This window comes from Podarcis erhardii, assembly GCF_964252035.2.
Source record: "Podarcis erhardii genome assembly, chromosome: 3".
In the NCBI taxonomy this organism is placed as follows: domain Eukaryota; kingdom Metazoa; phylum Chordata; class Lepidosauria; order Squamata; family Lacertidae; genus Podarcis; species Podarcis erhardii.
In genome coordinates, this window is record NC_138507.1 from 29189686 (window position 1) to 29208991 (window position 19306).

Genomic DNA, 19306 nt, shown 5'->3' on the forward strand with positions numbered 1-19306 from the left:
AGGGGTTGAATTGCAACCCTGGAGATTCTGTGTATTCTTTAATCCTTGTAAGCAATGGAGTTTAATTAAATGCGTCCACTGCTTTGGTTCAGTAGCCTTAGATGACAGCGGATAGTAACTAAAACGGTGTTGTACGCAAACCTTCCTTTGCTCTTGTTTTCAAGAAACAAACTGTTGACCCTTTCACAATGGCCTGGTGCAGAACTATAATGCCTAATCTCCTGTCTATGGGTTAGCGGTCAGGATAGCACCTGGCAACCTTGTGCACCCCTCCTCTTGCTTAGCCATTCCTTATTCCATTTCAGAGCTAACTATGGTTAGCATTACATGTGCTCCGGCGTTAATACTATTTGCAGGTAGCCCAAACCACAGTTGGCGGACCCACTTCTAATCCAACTACGGTTATTGAAAACGCAAGCATAGAGGGAAATGATTGCCTATCTTGTTCTCTGATAACGTTGCCAGAACTAAGAATGCAAGATTGGGAATGGAGTATTTTACTTCCTTAGTGCCTTGTGCTGTTAAAATGGTCTGAAGCATCCACATTTGAGGAAATGATGACAGGATGGATGTCGCCCATTATGTCAGTTCTTATGCAAGTGTATAACAGATGCAAATGAAGGAATCTGCGCTGCCTACATTTTCTGAATAAAAAAGCCTTTCTCAGCACTTCTCTATGCTGCACTGTTTTGCATATGTCTGAAATTATAGATATGTATGAAAATGTTGAAATACCAGACATAGGCTTGTGCCTAGAGCATCCTAGGGCAACAAGTCCCTTCCTGAATCACAGAAGTGTGAATCGTACCTTGTGCCCTGTGTCCATATGCATCCTTTTTATACTGAGCCTCATTCCCTCTTTAAGAATCTGCCCCTCTGCAATTCCTGGGTGCAAATAATTTTAACAAATACAGTGTGCCTTTGATTTTTATCGCATGTGGTTCAGTGGCTTCAGCGGGAACCAGTAAACACAAATGTCAGTGCAAAATGAAGACTCCTGCCCCCTAATCCCAGTAACCTAGTTATGTGTTGTAGGTTTTGGTGTTGCTGTTTTGTTTTCTGCTGCACTGCTTCCCATGTTGGTCGACAGTGACCTTTGGGTAATCAGGGCAGCTTGCTTACTAAGACTGGGAAGCCTTCAACCCAGCCCTTCTGGTTTGCATTTGCAATGTCAAGTTGGCTCAGGAACAGGAAGGGAAGACAGCTGTGCTCTGGGTTGATGGGGGAAGGGTTGGCTTCATTCAAAGAAAGTAAACTCGGCCTGACAAGGGAGTGCTGTGTAAAGCTGGCTCACAGAACTGGCTAAGGAAGTGTAGCAGCTGAAAAAGTGTGTGTAATATGTGGGCTGTGTTGTGCGGACTGTTTGCCACTTGGTTGTAAAATGTTCCATTAACTACTTCTTGAGGATTGTGAGGCAACTTTGTGAGGAAATTTTATAATCTTAACACACAGAGGTGGTCAACTGGGTTTGGCTTCAGAGATATCTTAATTCGCAGTGGACTCCATCCACCTTTCAGTGGCCCAACTTTTCGTTAATAAGTGATTTGGGGTTGTTTTTTGGCTCATTGTTTCGTTCACAAGGACAAGAATGAGTGTGTGTGTGTCTCTTTTGTAGATGCTTTATTGTACTGGTATCATGCACGTTTTTAAAAGGCTATTACCAGTCCCACTCTTCAGAGAGTATTACAGAAACCCATTTTGTTCCCTAGACCCTACACCTAGTTGATGATGGCGTCATACTATTCAAGGGCTCCATAGCTGTAAAAAAGGGAAACCGATTACACACTTGCAGCACAATACGGAATTTAGCAATTCCTGTGCAGGTTGGCCTGATTTTAGTGAGGAGCATTTTAGTTTGAGCGTAAAACTCTGGAGCTTAGTACTATTGAGCTCAGCAGGACGGCTCCACTATACTGGGTGGGTTGCAGTTTTAATTTAGAGTGTCGAGCACAACCCTGAAACAAAACCGAAACAAGTAAAAGAAGGAGGTTTCAGGCTGATGGCCCTTTCGTTGGTTCTCTTCCACACAGGACAAAAATTGAGAAAGAGAAAAAGGAGCATGCTAAATTACACGGGATGATACGTACAGAAATAAGTGGGGCTGAAATAGCAGAAGAGATGGAGAAAGAGAGGAGGTTCTTCCAATTACAAATGTGTGAGGTAAGAGTGAACATTTTATTTCATTTTTATTTTCTGTGGCAAGTGCTGAAGTAAAGGGAATTTTGAAGCTAACCTGGATGGTTCCAGTTTTAGGAAGGAATTTCTTGCTTTTTACACAGTTATTTTATTCATGATAAACTGACATCCCATGAAGCCTGTGTGTGTGTGTGTGTGTGTGTGTGTGTGTGTGTGTGTGTGTTTGCGCGCGCGCGTGTGTGTGCACAGATTATAAACAAACCAAATAGGCAAATCCTTTATGCAACTATTCCCATCCTAGGCTTAGGGGATTGTCTCCTGCGCCCATTCAAGTTGCCATCTGCTGCAGTATTGTTGAGAGATGGGGAAAAATAAAATCTCATTTTATTTGGTTAAGTAGGGAAATTTAACAGCTGTTGGGAAAGAGCTGTTCATGCCCTGAAGGGCTGCAATGAATTTGCTGCCTAGGGATTGTTCTGTAACGGTTCGGTTTAAAACTTGGTTGCTCTTTGGTTTTGTGTGGCAGTAGCCCTGTGTGGATTGTCCTTGAATCCACCGTTAGTAGGACTGGGAATGTGCTACCTTTGAGTTCCCCTCGCCTCAGTGTAGTTTCTCTTTTCACTTCTTGCATGCCAATTCTCTCCTCACATTTCTGGGCAGCTCTGATCATAGTTTGCAAACTACGGTTGACAGTAACCTGCAAACTATTGTTTAAAATAATGGATTGGAGTTGGCTTATAACTTGTAGTTTAGGGGCTACAGAGTTTACCTATTTGGTTGTTGCAGCAAACGGTATATGTAGAATAAACAGAAATGGAGGAGAGAAAATAAACATAAGAGGAGCCTTGCTGGATCAGGCCAATGACCCATCTAGTTCAGCATCCTGGCCTCTTAATTGCCAGCTAGATGCCCATGGGAAGCTCACAGAAGGGAGCTGAGTGGACCTGCATTCTCCCCATTTGTGATTCCCAGCAAGTGGTATTCAGAGGCATAGCGCCTCCAACAGCGGAACATAGCTGTTGTGGCTAAGAGGCACTGATGAAAGGTAGAGATACCACACTGAGCTCTTAGCCTATGTCTGTCCCTCCAGACCATGATCTGAGGATTGTCTGAGTCGAACTGGTGTAGCAGAATATCTTCAGATTTGACTGTGTTAAGTTTCTTCTACTTGAAAGAATTTGACCAAGTGGACAGTAGTAGTAGTAGTAGTAATAATAATAATAATAATTTATACCCTGCCCATCTGGCTGGGCTTCCCCAGCCACTCTGGGCAGCTTCCAACAGATTATTAAAATACAATAATCCATCAAACATTAAACACTTCCTTAAACAGGGCTGCCTTCAGATGTCTTCTAAAAGTCTGGTAATTGTTGTTCTCTTTGACATCTGGTGGGAGGGTGTTCCACAGGGTGGGTGCCACTACCAAGAAGGCCCTCTGCCTGGTTCTCTGTAACTTGGCTTCTCACAGTGAGGGAACCGCCAGAAGGCCCTTGGTGCTGAACCTCACTGTCCGGGTTGAACGGTAGGGGTGGAGACGCTCCTTCAGATATACTGGACTGAGGCCGTTTAGGTCTTTAAAGGTCAGCACCAACACTTTGAATTGTGCTCGGAAACATACTGGGAGCCAATGTAGGTCTTTAAAGACCGGTGTTATGTGGTCTCAGCGACCACTCCCAGTCACCAGTCTAGCTGCTGCATTCTGGATTAGTTGTAGTTTCTGGGTTACCTTCAAAGGTAGCCCTACATAGAGCGCACCGATAGGATGACAGCTATAGGAGTTTAGAAGCAGAAAACACTCGCATGGAGAAAATTAAGGCAGAAAGTTGGGGAGTTTTAGACACCATAATTAATATAAAAAGATGTGTTAGGAGCTCTGTGACATAGAGAGACAATTTTAATGTGTGGATTTGGGTTTGTTCTGGTTTTCCTTCTCTGGTATCTTATCCGCCACCATATAAAAGTACAAATAACTTTTCAGTCCTGAAATATCCACCAGAAATATAGCAACTCTTGATGTGGTATTGTAAGGTAGAAAAGTAAGAAAAAGCACTTGGTGTGTGCATAAAAGCTTATTGTAAGTCATATATAGTTTCTGTGGTACAGTCAAACCTCGGTTGTCAAACGTAATCCGTCCTGGAAGCCTGTTTGGCTTCCAAAATGTTCGACAACCGAGGCATGGCTTTCGATTGGTTGCAGGAGCTTCCTGCACTCAGCAGAAGCCGCATCGGATGTTCGGTTTCCGAAAAATGTTTGAAAACTGGAGCGTTTACTTCCACGTTTTCAGCGTTCGGAAGCTGAAACATTCCGAAACGGAGGCTTTCAGAATCCAAGGTTTGACTATTTTTTAGTAGGGCTTCCAAAATGGAGAGTAGTTGATACTGTGCTCACATGAACAAAGCTGATTAGTGCTAGATGCTTAGGATCAATATACTTGGTCTTAATTTGTGAGGAGCTACTAAAGAAGATTTGTTTGCGCAGTAAATTAAACTTGAATCTGCTGTGCTGGAGACCTTACATTTAGTAAATTAATTAAAGGAAGAGGGAATAGCAGCACCAATGCAATCCCTTGCTTACATGAGCTGGGTGTCTGTCAGGGTTCCTTTACCTTTTCCTTTCACCAGGTGCCCACATTCATGGTGGGTGAGATACCATGATCAACAATGCAATCGTAAATCCACTCTGTTCGGTGTGACTCTCATACATTTCAACTAAGCTAATTTCCAAGCAAGTACAGTGGTACCTCGGGTTACAGACGCTTCAGGTTACAGACTCTGCTAACCCAGAAGAAATACCTCTGGTTAAGAAATTTGCTTCAGGATGAGAACAGAAATTGTGCTCCAGCGGCGCAGCAGCAGGAGGAGGCCCCATTAGCTAAAGTGGTGCTTCAGGTTAAGAACAGTTTCAGGTTAAGAACGGACCTCCGGAACGAATTAAGTACTTAACCCGAGGTACCACTGTATGCTTTAGATGTTAGGGCCAAACTACAACTGAAGTTGAAGACTTACTTAGCCTTCATGTCATGTTAAATTAAATACCAGGTCTTATTCATATATTAAAAATGTCCCCAGTACTCCAGAGAATTATGGATACAATCATCTGAGAAATCCTCGGTGTGCCACAAATTGTTTAGAAATGCTCCTTGCTTTCAAAAGTAGTTTGTTTTATTTAAGTTATTCATTATATGCCGCTTTTCAGGGGGACCTCACAAAGTAGTTCACAAAAGACAAAAAGTAGTTTGCCGTGTGGCAGAGGGAGCTGCTGTACAGTGGTGACTCTGGTTACGAACTTAATTCGTTCTGGAGGTCTGTTCTTAACCTGAAACTGTTCTTAACCTGAAGCACCACTTTAGCTAATGGGGCCTCCCGCTGCCCCTGCACCGCCGGAGCACAATTTCTGTTCTCATCCTGAAGCAAAGTTCTTAACCCAAGGAACTATTTCTGGGTTAGCGGAGTCTGTAACCTTAAGCGTCTGTAACCTGAGGTACCACTGTATAATAAAGCTTTGGATGTGCAGAACTAGTTCCTTGGACCATGGCCTATCGTTCCACTTGCTTACATTAGATAGCTGAAGAAAACCTTTTCAGCGTTTGCTCCATCTGTGGTGGATTCCTCCCACCCCACCCACCAAAAAAATGCTGTTTCTTTTCTTTGAACTGTTCAGAATTAAAATGGTTTAATTGTCACTGGCTCTATGACCCTCATTCTGAAACAGTAATTAATAATTGTTTTTGTGTGCTTTTTTTTTTTTAACAGTACCTGCTGAAAGTCAATGAGATCAAGATTAAAAAAGGAGTTGACTTGCTTCAAAACCTGATCAAGTATTTCCACGCACAGTGCAAGTACGTTCTCTGTCTCTTGGTAACTGTATGCTCTCTGAAAACATTGTTCTTCCTACTTTCTCTGACAGAATAGTTAGTAGCACTAATGCTTTTTTGGAGGTGACATGTGCAAATCTGTCAAGCTCAGCTGTACGTATATTTCACTACTGTTCTTCCGTCAGACTGAATGGTTTAAAAGGTCAATTATGGTCGGCCGGGTGTATTATTACAAATGAAATGAGGCGTTGGGCTCAGATAATACCAAGCCATGCAGTTGTCTTTCATTCTTAATTTCCACATGGCCATTTGGCATGATTAGTAATCTCTGAAAAGGAATGAGGCATGTCAGCTATACCACCTCTCGTATTTTGCAGAATGTGTCTAGCGACTGACAGGAGTTCTGTTTCACAGGGGTGGGGAAAGCACACCATTGGGAACAGGGCGCCAAGAGCCCTGGCTTTTCACTCGTTTTTAGCACCCGCTTCCCAAAGGGTGGATGTTTTAAAAGTGGGAGTAGAGTACTTAACAGCCAGTCAAGTCACCAATACACTTTATGTAGGAAGTTGCCTTATTCTGGATCAGAGCATTGATCCATCTATCTCTCAGTATTGTCTACACATTGATGTTCAGTGGCTGTCTGGGGTTTCAGACAGGGGTCTCTCCACCCCTGCCAGGAGGTGCTGGAAATTGTAAGAATAATGATAATGATTTATTATTTATACCCAGCCCATCTGGCTGGGTTTCCCTAGAACCTGGAACTTTCTGCTTGCAGAGCATATGCTCTGAGCTATGCCCCTTTTTCGAAATACGCATTCTGTGATTTGTTCCTTGCTGTACAGTATTGTCTTTTTAGAGTGGAATCATTTTTATGAAGCATTTTTTTTTTTCAAATATACAGATGCAATAAAACCAAAAGCCCAGCAAAAGAAATGAAATGGCATACGGGATAAAGATCAAACAATGGGAGAGGGACAACCATAAAAATATATTCCAAATGCATAGTATTTATTGAGCATTTCAAAAAGAGGCCGCTGATGGTTGTTAAGTGCCTGGTATTAACAGGCAAAATAATGTTCCACCACACAATATGGAAAGTTTCGGACTTAGCATTGCCCTGCAGAGCTTGAAGATGAAATGTGATCCACCCCCCCCCCCCAGTGAGATGTTCCAGAAGTTTTTATTCCAAAGCAAAAGGTTTAAGTCCTGTAATGGACAATCATTCAACAACTGATTAAAAAACCATGCATTATTTAAACGCGATATTTGTATTACTGCCTTCAGAAAGAGAAAGGAATTCTAGCTCAGTGTGTTGTTGAATGATTAGTCAGGTGAACGAGCATGGAACCAAAGGTTTCTTCTCCAGACTTTCCTTAGCTAAGGTAATACAGAGACAGGGAGAACGATAGAGATATGGTTCTGTATAAAAGTCCCAAATCATAGGTGTCTGTGGATTCCAAATGTCAGTATTTCAAAGGCAAAGCCTTTGTGTCTACCAGTAGCAGTAAATATAACCCTCCCAGTCAAGAGCTCCATAAGGGGCTCCCTTATGCACATGGCGCTCCGACATGAATAACGCGCTCCATGTTTCTTTGCTGTCATTCAGAGATGACCGTAACATAAAAATGGGAAGGAAAGGCCTTTCTTTTTCTGCATATCTATGGAAGTTCTTAGAAGCACAAGCAACTGCCAAGTCTAATCTAAATATGGCTTACTTTGATGGCAGACAGAGCAATCCAAACTTCCTTTATGCTGGGGGATTTTGGGTGTGTGTGTGTGAGTTGAACTGTATGGAGGTGTCCCTTTGTTCAGTTTTGCCAGCTGAATCAGCCTCCTGCTGGCCACCAAATGGGCAGGTGGGAGGGAGGCCAGCTGGTAGTATCCCCATCAGTAGAGGCTCATGGAAAGACCTGAAACAGAGCAAAATGGGACTGAGCTAACCCAGGATTGTGGGCCACCTGGAGTTGGTGCAGGGATCAGATACTATTGCCTCTCTCCCAATGTTTTTTGCCATAACTGCCAAGAGCAGATGGCGGCAGTGGCGGTGCCACTCCGCAGAGTCACACCAGGAAGGGGGAAAGGGGTTAAGATTGCATCCTTAGTTATCTACCAGATTCAGTGCATACGGTGTGAACTATTGGCACTGTTCTCACATCTCACATAAAGGCACAAAAACTGGGTCATATACTGACTTACATGTTAATGAACCCATAGAAACCCAGGAGAATATAATATTGGATGTAAACAACTGTTGTGTGGCCATGATCCAAAGCAGGAGTTTGAATGCGTTTCAGAAAATTGCACACAAGCAGACAGAGATTTCTTTGTGGTTTTGATTGCTGCAGCTCTCTCGGGCAGCAACAACTGAGGGGCAAGCTTGCCTTATTGGGCAGAACAGCCGTGAAAATCCCCAATACATCTGTATGGGCGCTGTTCCTTTACCTGAATTTAAATGACTACTATGGATGACAGTAAGAAACTCCAGAATGAAGTCATGAAGAACGTATTTTTATTTTACGTAAGAGAGAATACTTGTCCCCTTCTATTTTGAAACCCCTTTGTACAATTTCAGTCTTCTTGCTTTTCGTTAAGTTTGGGTTAGCTGGTAAAGTTGTGATGGGAAAATATTGTTGCATCAGATATCGCAACAGGGATATTTTAATCAGCCCCTTTTCCCAAAACATCAAATAGCATTTTTCCATTTCCTCATTTGAATTCTGCTCTTGTCATGAAAATCTCTAAGACAAAAATCCCACAGGAGCCCAAGAGATATAGGTCAACTGTCTTCTTCCCTAAGACTATTGAATTTTGCCTGTTCCTTTTGTTTCACAAAAATGTGTAGATTCCATATCGCAGAGGCGCCTAAAGGAAATGTGTTTTGTCATCAAGTTTTTTTTACAGATTTTCACATTTAATTAGTGTGTTGCGTGTGCACGCACACACACACACACACACACACACACACACAGATCGATGCTTTGTCTTTTCTGTTCAGGAAATTTCAGGCATCTTAAATTAATTTTATACTCCTTTTTATTTTATTTTTCTTCCAAAGCTTCTTTCAGGATGGCCTGAAAGCAGTTGAAAGTTTAAAACCATCGATAGAGAAGCTCTCCACAGATCTCCACACAGTAAGTAACCATATCTCCCTCATATTACTTATTACATTTGCTTTCCAACTGGAGACTCCAGAGAGTCTCATAAAATTAATAATAAATTCCATCTAAAAAAACAAAATAAAGCCACAAAAAGCAGCACACACCTTCACAACTTTTAAAAATTTCAGTGGGGAAGGAGATGGACCCATAAAGGAACAGTATTCAGGAGAGAGTGGAGAATAGAATGAAAGAGAGAGAAAACAAACACAACTTTTAAATTATGAGCTCAAAACGGCTATCTTGCAGATGGGCAAGGTTTAGCAAACCTTGAGGAGGAGCAGTAGAAAGGGCAGTTCTCACCTAATCTAGCAGCAGCCATGTGATGGTATTTCAGCCAGCCAGCCAGCCTGGCTCCCTCCCTCTCCTAGTTCTGTCTTGCAGGGCATTTGGTCTTATTGTACGGCTGTTGGGGGGGGGGGGATTGTCCAGTGGAACCAGAAGCATCTGTGTGATGGTGCCTGAACACGTGAAGGGGAGAGCAGGGCCTTCCTGGCTTTCCCCACTCCCAGGTGTCAGTGGATGTGCTGCTTAAGGGTACAGGAGCATTACCTCTGCATCAAGGTTTGTACTGACAAGTAGAAGCCCTCCCACTTTATTTCAAGCTTTTGTTGTGTCTTCGCTGCAGATTAAGCAAGTGCAGGATGAAGAAAGAAAGCAATTAATTCAACTTAGGGACATTTTAAAAACCGCACTTCAGGTTGAGCAGAAAGAGGTGAGCACGTAAGGTGATTTGACACACTTTTTTTTTACTAATTTAATGGGAACATTTATAGTTTTAGTGGTTGTATGAATTTGTTCTGGGTTCGAGGTGATCTTGTTAAGGTTTCTGCAAAGCTTCTCTCCACCCCCCCACCCCTATTTCTTGCACAAAGGCTTAATTGCTTGCCTTGCACTTGGGTGTTACGGTAGAGAATCTGGAAATGTTTGGCTGGTTTTTTTTGTTTTTTAAGAAAAAATAATCTGGGAGAGTTCATGTTTTGTGTCTATGTGATGGCTTTTGGAATAGTTCCCAGAGAGGAATAAAAGTGAAAAACAGATTTTGCCTGAACGTGTCAAATCTATGCAATTTGTTCAAAGACCAGTGCTATACAGGGATGAGGGAACTTGTGACTCTTCAGCTGTTGTTAGACCCCCAACTTGCATCAGCCCCAGCCAGCATGGCCAATGCTCAGGAATGTTGGGAGTTGTAGTCCAACATCTGGAGCATAGCTGTCAACTTTTCCCTTTTCTTGTAAGGAATCCTACTCGGAATAAGGGAATTTCCCTTTTAAAAAAGGGAAACGGTCACAGCTATGATCTGGAGGGCTGCAGCCTCTCCATCCCTATACTATGTGGTGGGTCCTGTATCATACTTGAATAAACTATGTGGACTTTCAGACAAAAAGCACACTTCTTCATGGTCTCAATGCAGTTCCTCCTAAGCGTTCTGTGTCTGTGCAGAGCTTCCTTCTTTGTTTTAAAAGAAATTATATCATCAATAAGATTGTGCATATTTGTGCATGACACCTTCAAAACGGAAAAACTTCTTTCACCCACATTTGCCTCTATTGGCAGAGCAGTTTATTTGTTATGAGATACCATCCCCTCCCCAAAGCTGTAACCTGTGGAGCTTTCTTAGAATGTTACATATGATGGATTGAATTCTGTCTTGACATTCAAGTCCATTTGCGGAGGAGACTGGACAGTTATGCTTAGAATTGTTGACCAATGAAAACTCACAAAGGGCAGTGGAGAATGAGAAGATTCTGTTGCTAAGGCAGAGGATCATTCCTTACTCAAATTAAGGGCCTTCCGCTCCCACATGTGTATAACCAGAATGATCATAACCACTGAGCAACATCTCTAGACGCAGCCAACCCCTTAGTCACCATGGGTTTCCTTCTTTTGGGGTCCACTTAGCAATGCAGTCCACATGCTGCCTTAGAGCCTTCCATTCTTCAGGAAAGATTGTGAGCCCACGGGCTTGAATTCCCTCTCCTGGGCTCCATCACATTCTTGTGGGTTGGAGAGCTTTAAAGCAGCAATTCTCCGGCCCTGAGTTTAACATACCAGCGACTCTCTGCTATTTCCTGTTGCCTGCAATTGGGCCCTGGGGAGCATGAAACCCTTGGTGGCTAGAGGCTGAGTGTTTCCGGGGGTTGTGGCCCAGAGGTCTCCGGTTCAGCACATTCATAACCATTAAGTTCAAGCCAACAGGGCTTGAGTCCAGTGTGTCCATAGGCTTTCGCCACTAGTTCCCCCAATTTAGTTGGCATGTCTCCCTCTTTGAAAGTGTTGAGGGTGGCTGCTTGTAAGTCACACCAGTGATTGGGTTGACTTCTGGGCATAGGCTGCTAAAGAGGCAAGATTACTCAACTGGAATGAAGAACATTTGGCCTCTTCAGTAGTGGAGCTTCAAAGATATCTGTAGCTGTTTACGCAGCTGTGTGTATATGGCCATATTGGGGTTTTTTGGCTTATGGTTTTCAATCCTGAGAAGGAGTTTTGGTTGAGACAAAGGGTGGTATTCAGCTAAGTGTTATCCAGAGTAGCCCAATTGAAATTAATGGACTTGATTAAGTTAGGTCCATTAATTTCAGGGGATTTACACTAAGTAAAACTTAGTGAATGTCGTCTAGAATGTACCTAGGGGGACAGTTTCCATTTCTGATTAGGATGAACCACCTTATGCTTCAGAAGCATGGAGTAAAGCATTTAAAACTATATGTCTAATTAGATTCTGTCGTATCTGATGCTGTTAGATTTAAAAGCGTATGCTGAGTGGCTTTCAAGTGCTCTTAGCTGCACATCCCCAGGGTACCCCAATGGTATGCATGAAGCAAGGTCATGGAAAGTCGCTACCCCTAAAATGAATGGAAATGATTTTTTGTGCATAGATAATTTGGATACCTAGTTTTGGGTACATGCACAAAAAAGATACCTTCAGATCTGTGCTATTAGGGCATTAATGTGTCTTAAACCAAGTCAGACTCCCTCTGGTGTACTATCCAATACTGTTTTGTTTTTTGCACTGCAACTGATCTTTTTTTCTTCCTAAAATGCATTTGCCTTTTGTGACCGAAGTCTAGGAGAGTAAGTCCTTTGAATGTTTTTGTAAATGGTACATTGCATGATTGTCATGTGCATTTCAAGTAACTGGTCTTCTTTTCTGAAACATAATCTGTTGGCCTAATCGTTTCATATTTTGCAAATTGTGTGAACATATTTTAGCTATTTAAAGGTGGATAAATTAAATCAAGGCAAAGCACATACACTGGTACTGATCTTAATTCTTTGAGTGCTTGTCCTTCTATAGCCAAAATGGCATCATCCACTCACAAGAGGAAAATATTAGCAGGCATTGGGGGAACACCAAAGTTTGGAATAAAATAAAATAGAATAAGATCTTTCAACGAAAGTCCTTGTGGCAAAAACAGCCTAATGGAAACTGAGCATGCTCAGTGGAATGTTGAATGACTGTTGGGTGGAAATTTGAAAAACAAAACAGGAGGAGCGGGGAATGGAATGCAGTGTCTCAAATCCTTAACTGGAGCACTTCACACTGCAATGTTTAGTTGCAGGTCAGGCTAGTTTGAAAATTATTTCCTTTGCTGAAATCCAGTTGCTTGGCTTTTGTCCGTCTGTTAGTCCCTTGGGCTCTCTTGTATTTCGTGTTGTGAAGGATGCCTGAGAGATCTGTTTGTTCATAGATTAATTGACATGTATGTTGTCCCTTTTGAGTATTCATTGTTTTAAATATTCAGATGTATACTTAATTACTCCTTGAGAGTCCATTCTTTTCCCTTGTAAGCAAAAGCTGGCTTATCAGAACATACATTCGCATTAAATTCATAACTGAATTATTGGGAGCCGGTTTTTGCAAAGTGTATGCAGCAAGATCGCAACATAAAAACCTATGAATTTCTGCTTAATCAAATTGCTAAACGATTGTGCTTTAGTGCAATGAGACGCTGTATTGAGCTAAATTAACAGTTGCAGCAACGCTTGAGTCGCTACCGATTGTATGTGCTATTTAGAAGTCTAGAGGGGTATTCAAAGAAGTTAGCTTTTGCAGGGTAGTCATGATGGGACTGTCAGATCCACAGGATTGCCCCAGCATCGTGCTTGCAGTTGAAAACAAATTGTGAATGCTTTGTGACCTGACTTGTGTATCGTACTGACCTACGCATTAAAGCCAAAAACTTGAGCTGCGAGTCTTGAGGGCCTGGACAACCAGGTATTTTTGACAGTGGCGATGCCTGGATTTTAAGTGGCCCATTTTGCTGCAGAGTGAAAAAAAAAAAGTGAAAGTTGCTTATGGATCATTTGTCATCATCCGAGCTGGTTGGGCTGTGAATAATGGGAATGTGATGGAGTTTCGAGCTGGGATTGAAACAGTGGGGGTTTTTTTGGTAACCAATCTACTATATTTTGCCTTTAGGATTCTCAGCTCCGTCAGAGTACGACTTATAGTTTACATCAACCTCAGGGAAATAAGGAACATGGCACTGAAAGAGATGGCAGCCTCTATAAGAAAAGTGATGGGTGTGTATGCTTTTTCTTTTCTTTTTTTAAGTGATGAGTACAGTGGTACCTCGGGTTACAGATGCTTCAGGTTACAGACGCTTCAGGTTACAGACTCCACTAACCCAGAAATAGTACCTCAGGTTAAGAACTTTGCTTCAGGATGAGAACAGAAATCGTGCTCTGGCAGCGCGGCAGCAGCAGGAGGTCCCATTAGCTAAAGTGGTGCTTCAGGTTAAGAACAGTTTCAGGTTAAGAACGGACCTCCGGAATGAATTAAGTACTTAACCCGAGGTACCACTGTATGTAGCTTTGAAAGAAAAGTTAGAAAAAGAGCTTGGCAGTCTTTTGCAACAATACGAGTCATACCAAAATTTAGATCTCCTTCTCTCTCTCTCTTTTTAAAAAAATAAACAGAATCAGAAAAGTGTGGCAGAAGAGGAAGTGCACGGTTAAAAATGGTTTCCTTACAATTTCCCATGGTACAGTAAGTATTTGTTTATAGTACTCTATGCACACAGCCTGTTGCTAATAGGGGGGGAAAGCCAAATTAGGCTGCCTCTGTATTTATAGTTACAGTATCAGCCAGATTCCTTAACGGAGCATGTTCATTGAGATCACTTAACTTTTCGAAAAAGCAACAACCTGGCCAAATTGCTATGAGAATTAAATACACGCCCACTCGTTTGTTACCGTGCCTGATGATGGGTTATGAAAACAACCAAATGTTTTACTATGTTGTTAAAAATAACGAGCTCTTGTTCTGGGCAGATGGATGAGGAAAGTATAAGTGATATGCTCTGAAAAATAATCTGCTATTGTGGCATCATGTTTGTAGGAGGAATCCTTTTAAGTGTAGAGTTCCTGTTGTTTTTAAAGTAAGTGATTGGGTCTAGAGACACAGGGAGCTGCTTAATACTGAGTCAGACCATTGGGCCATATTTTCTAACCAGACTGACGGTGGCTTTCCAGGGTTTGGGGCAGGATCTCTCCCAGCCCTATTTGGCGATTGAACTTTGGGACCTTTTGCATGCAAAGCAGATTCTCTGCTACTGACCTGTGACCCTTACCCATCTCAGCTAGAATGAAAGCTGTTAATTCGAACTTTCTAGGCCAGTGTTAGGATGGAATGCATTTATTATTATTATTATTTTGCCATGTAATCTTTAAATCAGTTGAGGAAACAAAATCTAATCTTGTTGCCCGGATATATTATGCTAAACCACAGTGCTTTTCCACAGTTAAATATTCTATGAACAATCATGCAGATAAATAGATCGTTTATACTACCTAGAAGGTTTGTTATTTTATTTTATTTTATTTTATTTTATTTTATTTTATTTTATTTTATTTTATTTTATTTTATTCATTAATTAAATTTATAAACCATCCCTTCCATCACAAGATCTCGAGGCGGTTGACAGAATAGGCTTAAGACGAAAAGTCAGGTAATGCCATCCCTAATATCGCCTGGCTGCGAGTGTGAAGGCCGCTCCCTGCAAGGCCCTTTCCACCTGGCCTAGGGGGCAGGGCCCACACTCACCAGCCCTACTGAAGAGGCTCCTCATGAGGCTGGAGGAACATTGACTGGCTATTGTTTTATTGTTTTATTGATTTAATATTCTGTACACCGCTTTGAGATTTTTATTAAAAATATAAAGCGGTATAGAAATTGAAAAAATATAGAATTTGTATCTGCTTAAGGTACCAGTTTTAACTAACACAAAAAACCTGTTTGGCTTTTTATGTACACCTCTAAGGATGTTAAAAAGGTCATTTAACTGAAAACGTTAATGGGACTGGTATTTGCTGGGCAGACAGGTTACATAAGAACATAAGAAGGGCCTTGTTGGATCAGACCAATGGCCCCATCTGGTCTAGCATCTTAGAATCATAGAATTGTAGAGTTGGATGGGACCATGACGGTCCTCTAGTCCAACCCTCTGCAATGCATGAATTTTTTTGTCCTAACATGGGGCTTGAATCTTGATCTCACCATGGCAAGCCAGATACCTCTGGGGAGCCCACGAACAGGACGCGCATACAACAGCCCTCTCCTCTGTTTGCCTTCCAGCCACTGATATTCAGAGGCATTCTTCCTCTTAATACTGGTGATAATACCTAGCCACTGTGAATAGCAGCCGTTAAGAAATATTATTCATTCATTCATTTATCTAATGTGATTTTGAAGCTGCCCATTCCTCAGCGTGGCATGGAAAAATAATATCTGCGCTGTGTGACTGTCTAAATATTCTTAGTCTGTATAATAATAGATTCATTGCGTGACCTACTGTGTAATATTTGTAATGCTTGGCCTCAAAAGACATACGTTTTAGCCCCCGTTTCTTCTTCCACGTAGAAATGCAACCAACAGTGTGTGTGTGAGACAGAAGGTCATGGAATTAGATTTTATGATGCTTGTATTATTAAGTTCAGTTATCATTTAGACAATGTTGTTTAAAGAACAGCTGTTTTGTTTTTCAAAAAAACAGAATAAGAGATATATACGTATTTAAAACTTTTTAATTTAAAAAAAGTATTTAATTTTTTAGAACTATTCTTTTTTTCACAACCCTGCTTGATACCTAAAATGGGAAAGAAGCAGTGAAAGACGATTGTTTTCCTGTTTTCTCTTTGCCTTTAACATTTCTACACAGCTGTACTTTGCCATATGTCCTCTTTTTAATGGTTAGAGTCATCATAGCGATCCATAGTTAAAAGTAGAAGTCTTCTTTTTTTGCTCTTCAAAATATGGCAACCCTGCTTTCTACCTTTTTCAAGACAGTTACCTCTCTATACTTTCCCCCTTTTTTCTCATTTCATACTGGCTTATTTCAGATGAGCTTCAAACCATATCTTGGGGTGGGGGTGGGGGTTATGAACAAACTTACTTCTTAACACATTCTCATTTCCTTCCCCTTGCACATGGCTTTGCTGACATCAGTTTCCTGTTTATCACTAACCATTGCTTCCAAATTGGCAAACTATAATTAGCACTTGTTCTCCCACTCCCAGCCAGAATCAACTCTGCCGCTTCAAATGATGGTTTCTAATTCTGTTTTTGAAGCATGTGTTAGCTTGCTAATTTGGGCGTAGCGACAAGCTAAGGTTTGTGTTTCACAGGAAACTGTAGAGAGCGCCACACGTAAAAAGGGGAGGGGGGGAGCATGCGAAACTGCAGTTTGGTTTCCAAACCATGGTGTGAGTGTGAAGGTTTATCTTAATCGAGCCACTGACTTTTCAAAACTGCTTTACCTAGGACTTATTTCCAATACTTCCAATACAGCACAACCCTACGCATGTCCCACCTTGAAAAAGTCTCACTGAGTTTAAGTTGCAGCCTTATTCAGCTTCTGTATAGGAAACTAAATATGGATATGGTTTTTTCATATTCTTTTTACACAATAACATTTTCTGTATAAAATAGTTGTTGCAGGTGAAGTGGCCCCCAATTTCCAGCACTAGATGGATTTTAAATATGTTTTGCAAAGTAAAAACTAAAAGGTTGGGGTTGCAGTCCAAATTCCGGGTTGGTTTTTTGAAAATCTCATGTGCCAGAGTGGATACAGTTAGTTCAAACGTGGATGGGGTTGATAGACGGACTGTCTTTTGATCTGATTGTAAATACTTTTCTCTCAAGTTCTAAATTAATTCTTCTTTCTTTCACTGTTTGCAGTTTTAATTGTATTAGGGCCTTCTATGCTTTTCTGGGAGTACCATCTTTACAGCAGGAATGGAAATAATTTATATGCTATGCACATAGTTGATAATTCTCCTTGGACGCTGCTAGAAGTGACTTCTTTGTTCGTTATGGCCCCGAGTTTGTGCAGACTTTTTTCTGTCTGGTGAAATAGATAGTCTCAAAATACAGACTTCGTGTAGTTGGCTTACAATACACATAGGTACTAAAGGAGCAACACTTGTCATTTCTTGTGTTTTTACCAGCTGATAAATATTGGCTGGTGCCTTCTAGCAAGCAGGAATGAAGATCAGCACGATTGAAATTTATTGTTCTCTATCAGTAAGAACAATTTAGCAGTTCATGAGTAACAATTCAACATATTTTGATCTTTGCAACCCACCCTATTGTCACTTGGGACATTCTACCACACATTTGCCAGCTGTGTGGCTCTCAAGTTTAAAAAGCCCTTTTTTCCAATCAGGAAATCCAATCAGGACAGCTAACCAGATGCAGAAATTCTGGTACTTGCAAAATCTGCACTTTTCTCAGATACTACATGCTTGATGCATTTCAGGGATTGAGGTTACTTTGCCTTAATGCATATTAAGAATCATCAGAATGGCTGCCTGCCCTGAATTTCTTCCTTGAACAGGTGGCTCCTTGCCCTTCCTTGAACAGGTGGCTCCTTGCCTGTGGCTCCTTGCCCTTTCAGGACAGTCCTCTGACAGACTGACTAGATTGGCTCTTTTTATGGTTTTCAGCTTTTCAGTCCCCATCTGCCTTTTGCTGTGGCCCACAGAACTGTTTAAACTATTCTTCCTCTTTGGCATTTTGGTGTGGTCATTCACACCAAAGGCATCATTCCTTGTTTTCCGCTGTGTTTTGTTGGGTCACCTGCCATTGTTGCTGTGTTAAGGCCTTCCAAATGTTATTCCCCACGTCTGGTAGGCCTTGCCTTTAATGCCAGATATATATCAGTATATGCGTGGCTACTGTGTAGTGGGTAAAAAGGAACACACATGCGGAGAACCACTCCATTAGTATGACCATAGTTGGTCTGAGATTGTGCGCTAGGTCATCAAATTAGCTCCTGTTCTGAGTTACACTGGCTCTTGAACTGATCTTGGTCTGGGGCAGTTCCATTTTTTTCTGACCTTTCACGTTCTCTAAGGTGTGCATTGTGCCTCCCAGTTCCCATGTTGTAGAAAGGAAGATTGTCCTTTTTCTTCCTCCTGCAAGAACATTAGATGAGCATTCCTCTATTCATGTGCGCTTTAGCTCTGGTGCAATTATGTTGATCTAGTTATGTGGGATAGCCTTGTTTTTGCTATCCTTAACTTGGGTCATCCTTCCACCCCAAATTGCATTGCCTTTCAAAACTTAAGTGATTTTGTGCTATAAATGCCACCTACCTTACCCCTCACTCACATACCACTTCACCCCGGCTACTTCTAACATACAAACAGATTCTGCTATTTTTTCTTGTCTCTGTCAGTTATTGCTACACATCTTCCTTTTGAAATACCAAAGCTGGAGATGGATTCTGAAGATTACCTTTGTTTCTAAAAAGAGAGTAAGGTTGATCCAGTGGATCAGATAGGAACTTTCCATTCTCCAGAATCTAAAGGAAGAAATGCCAGGCCAAAGAATGCTTTACATGCACCAACTTCTCTGTTTGCTGTGCCAACATTATAATGTCATTGTAGTGTAATGTTATGGTGCAGCTCTGAATTCAGCAGTTAGTCTGCACAGTCCTAATCTCTTGACCTGCTGTTTTCAGTAAAACCCTTCAGGTCAAGTTTCTAATTAAACGCAATGGAAACCGTGGCCAAATACGTTTCCTAGTCATTTAAATTTTCCTTTGTTGTTATTGTGGTTAAAAATGGAAAATAAAACAGTGATTGTTTGTTTTCTTCTCGGTTACGCCTGCCCTGTTTTAATTAGTTTCTTCTTTTATTTCTCTAGAGAAACATTCAATTATCTTTCGCTTCGCAAAGAGACATGGGGCTAATT

The 19306-nt window shown here is 41.5% G+C and overlaps 1 protein-coding gene across 5 annotated transcripts in view; it reads left to right on the forward strand.

Moving 5' to 3' along the window:
* ASAP2 (ArfGAP with SH3 domain, ankyrin repeat and PH domain 2) overlaps nt 1-19306 on the forward strand; it is a 94587-nt gene that overhangs the window by 45271 nt on the left and 30010 nt on the right. For all 5 annotated transcript variants that reach the window (XM_081856900.1, XM_081856901.1, XM_081856897.1 and 2 more), the window contains exons 6-11: nt 2031-2160; nt 5889-5974; nt 9006-9081; nt 9734-9820; nt 13529-13632; nt 14029-14098. In XM_081856900.1, the coding sequence (XP_081713026.1) occupies nt 2031-2160; nt 5889-5974; nt 9006-9081; nt 9734-9820; nt 13529-13632; nt 14029-14098 (553 nt within the window). The remainder of the gene's footprint in view (nt 1-2030; nt 2161-5888; nt 5975-9005; nt 9082-9733; nt 9821-13528; nt 13633-14028; nt 14099-19306) is intronic.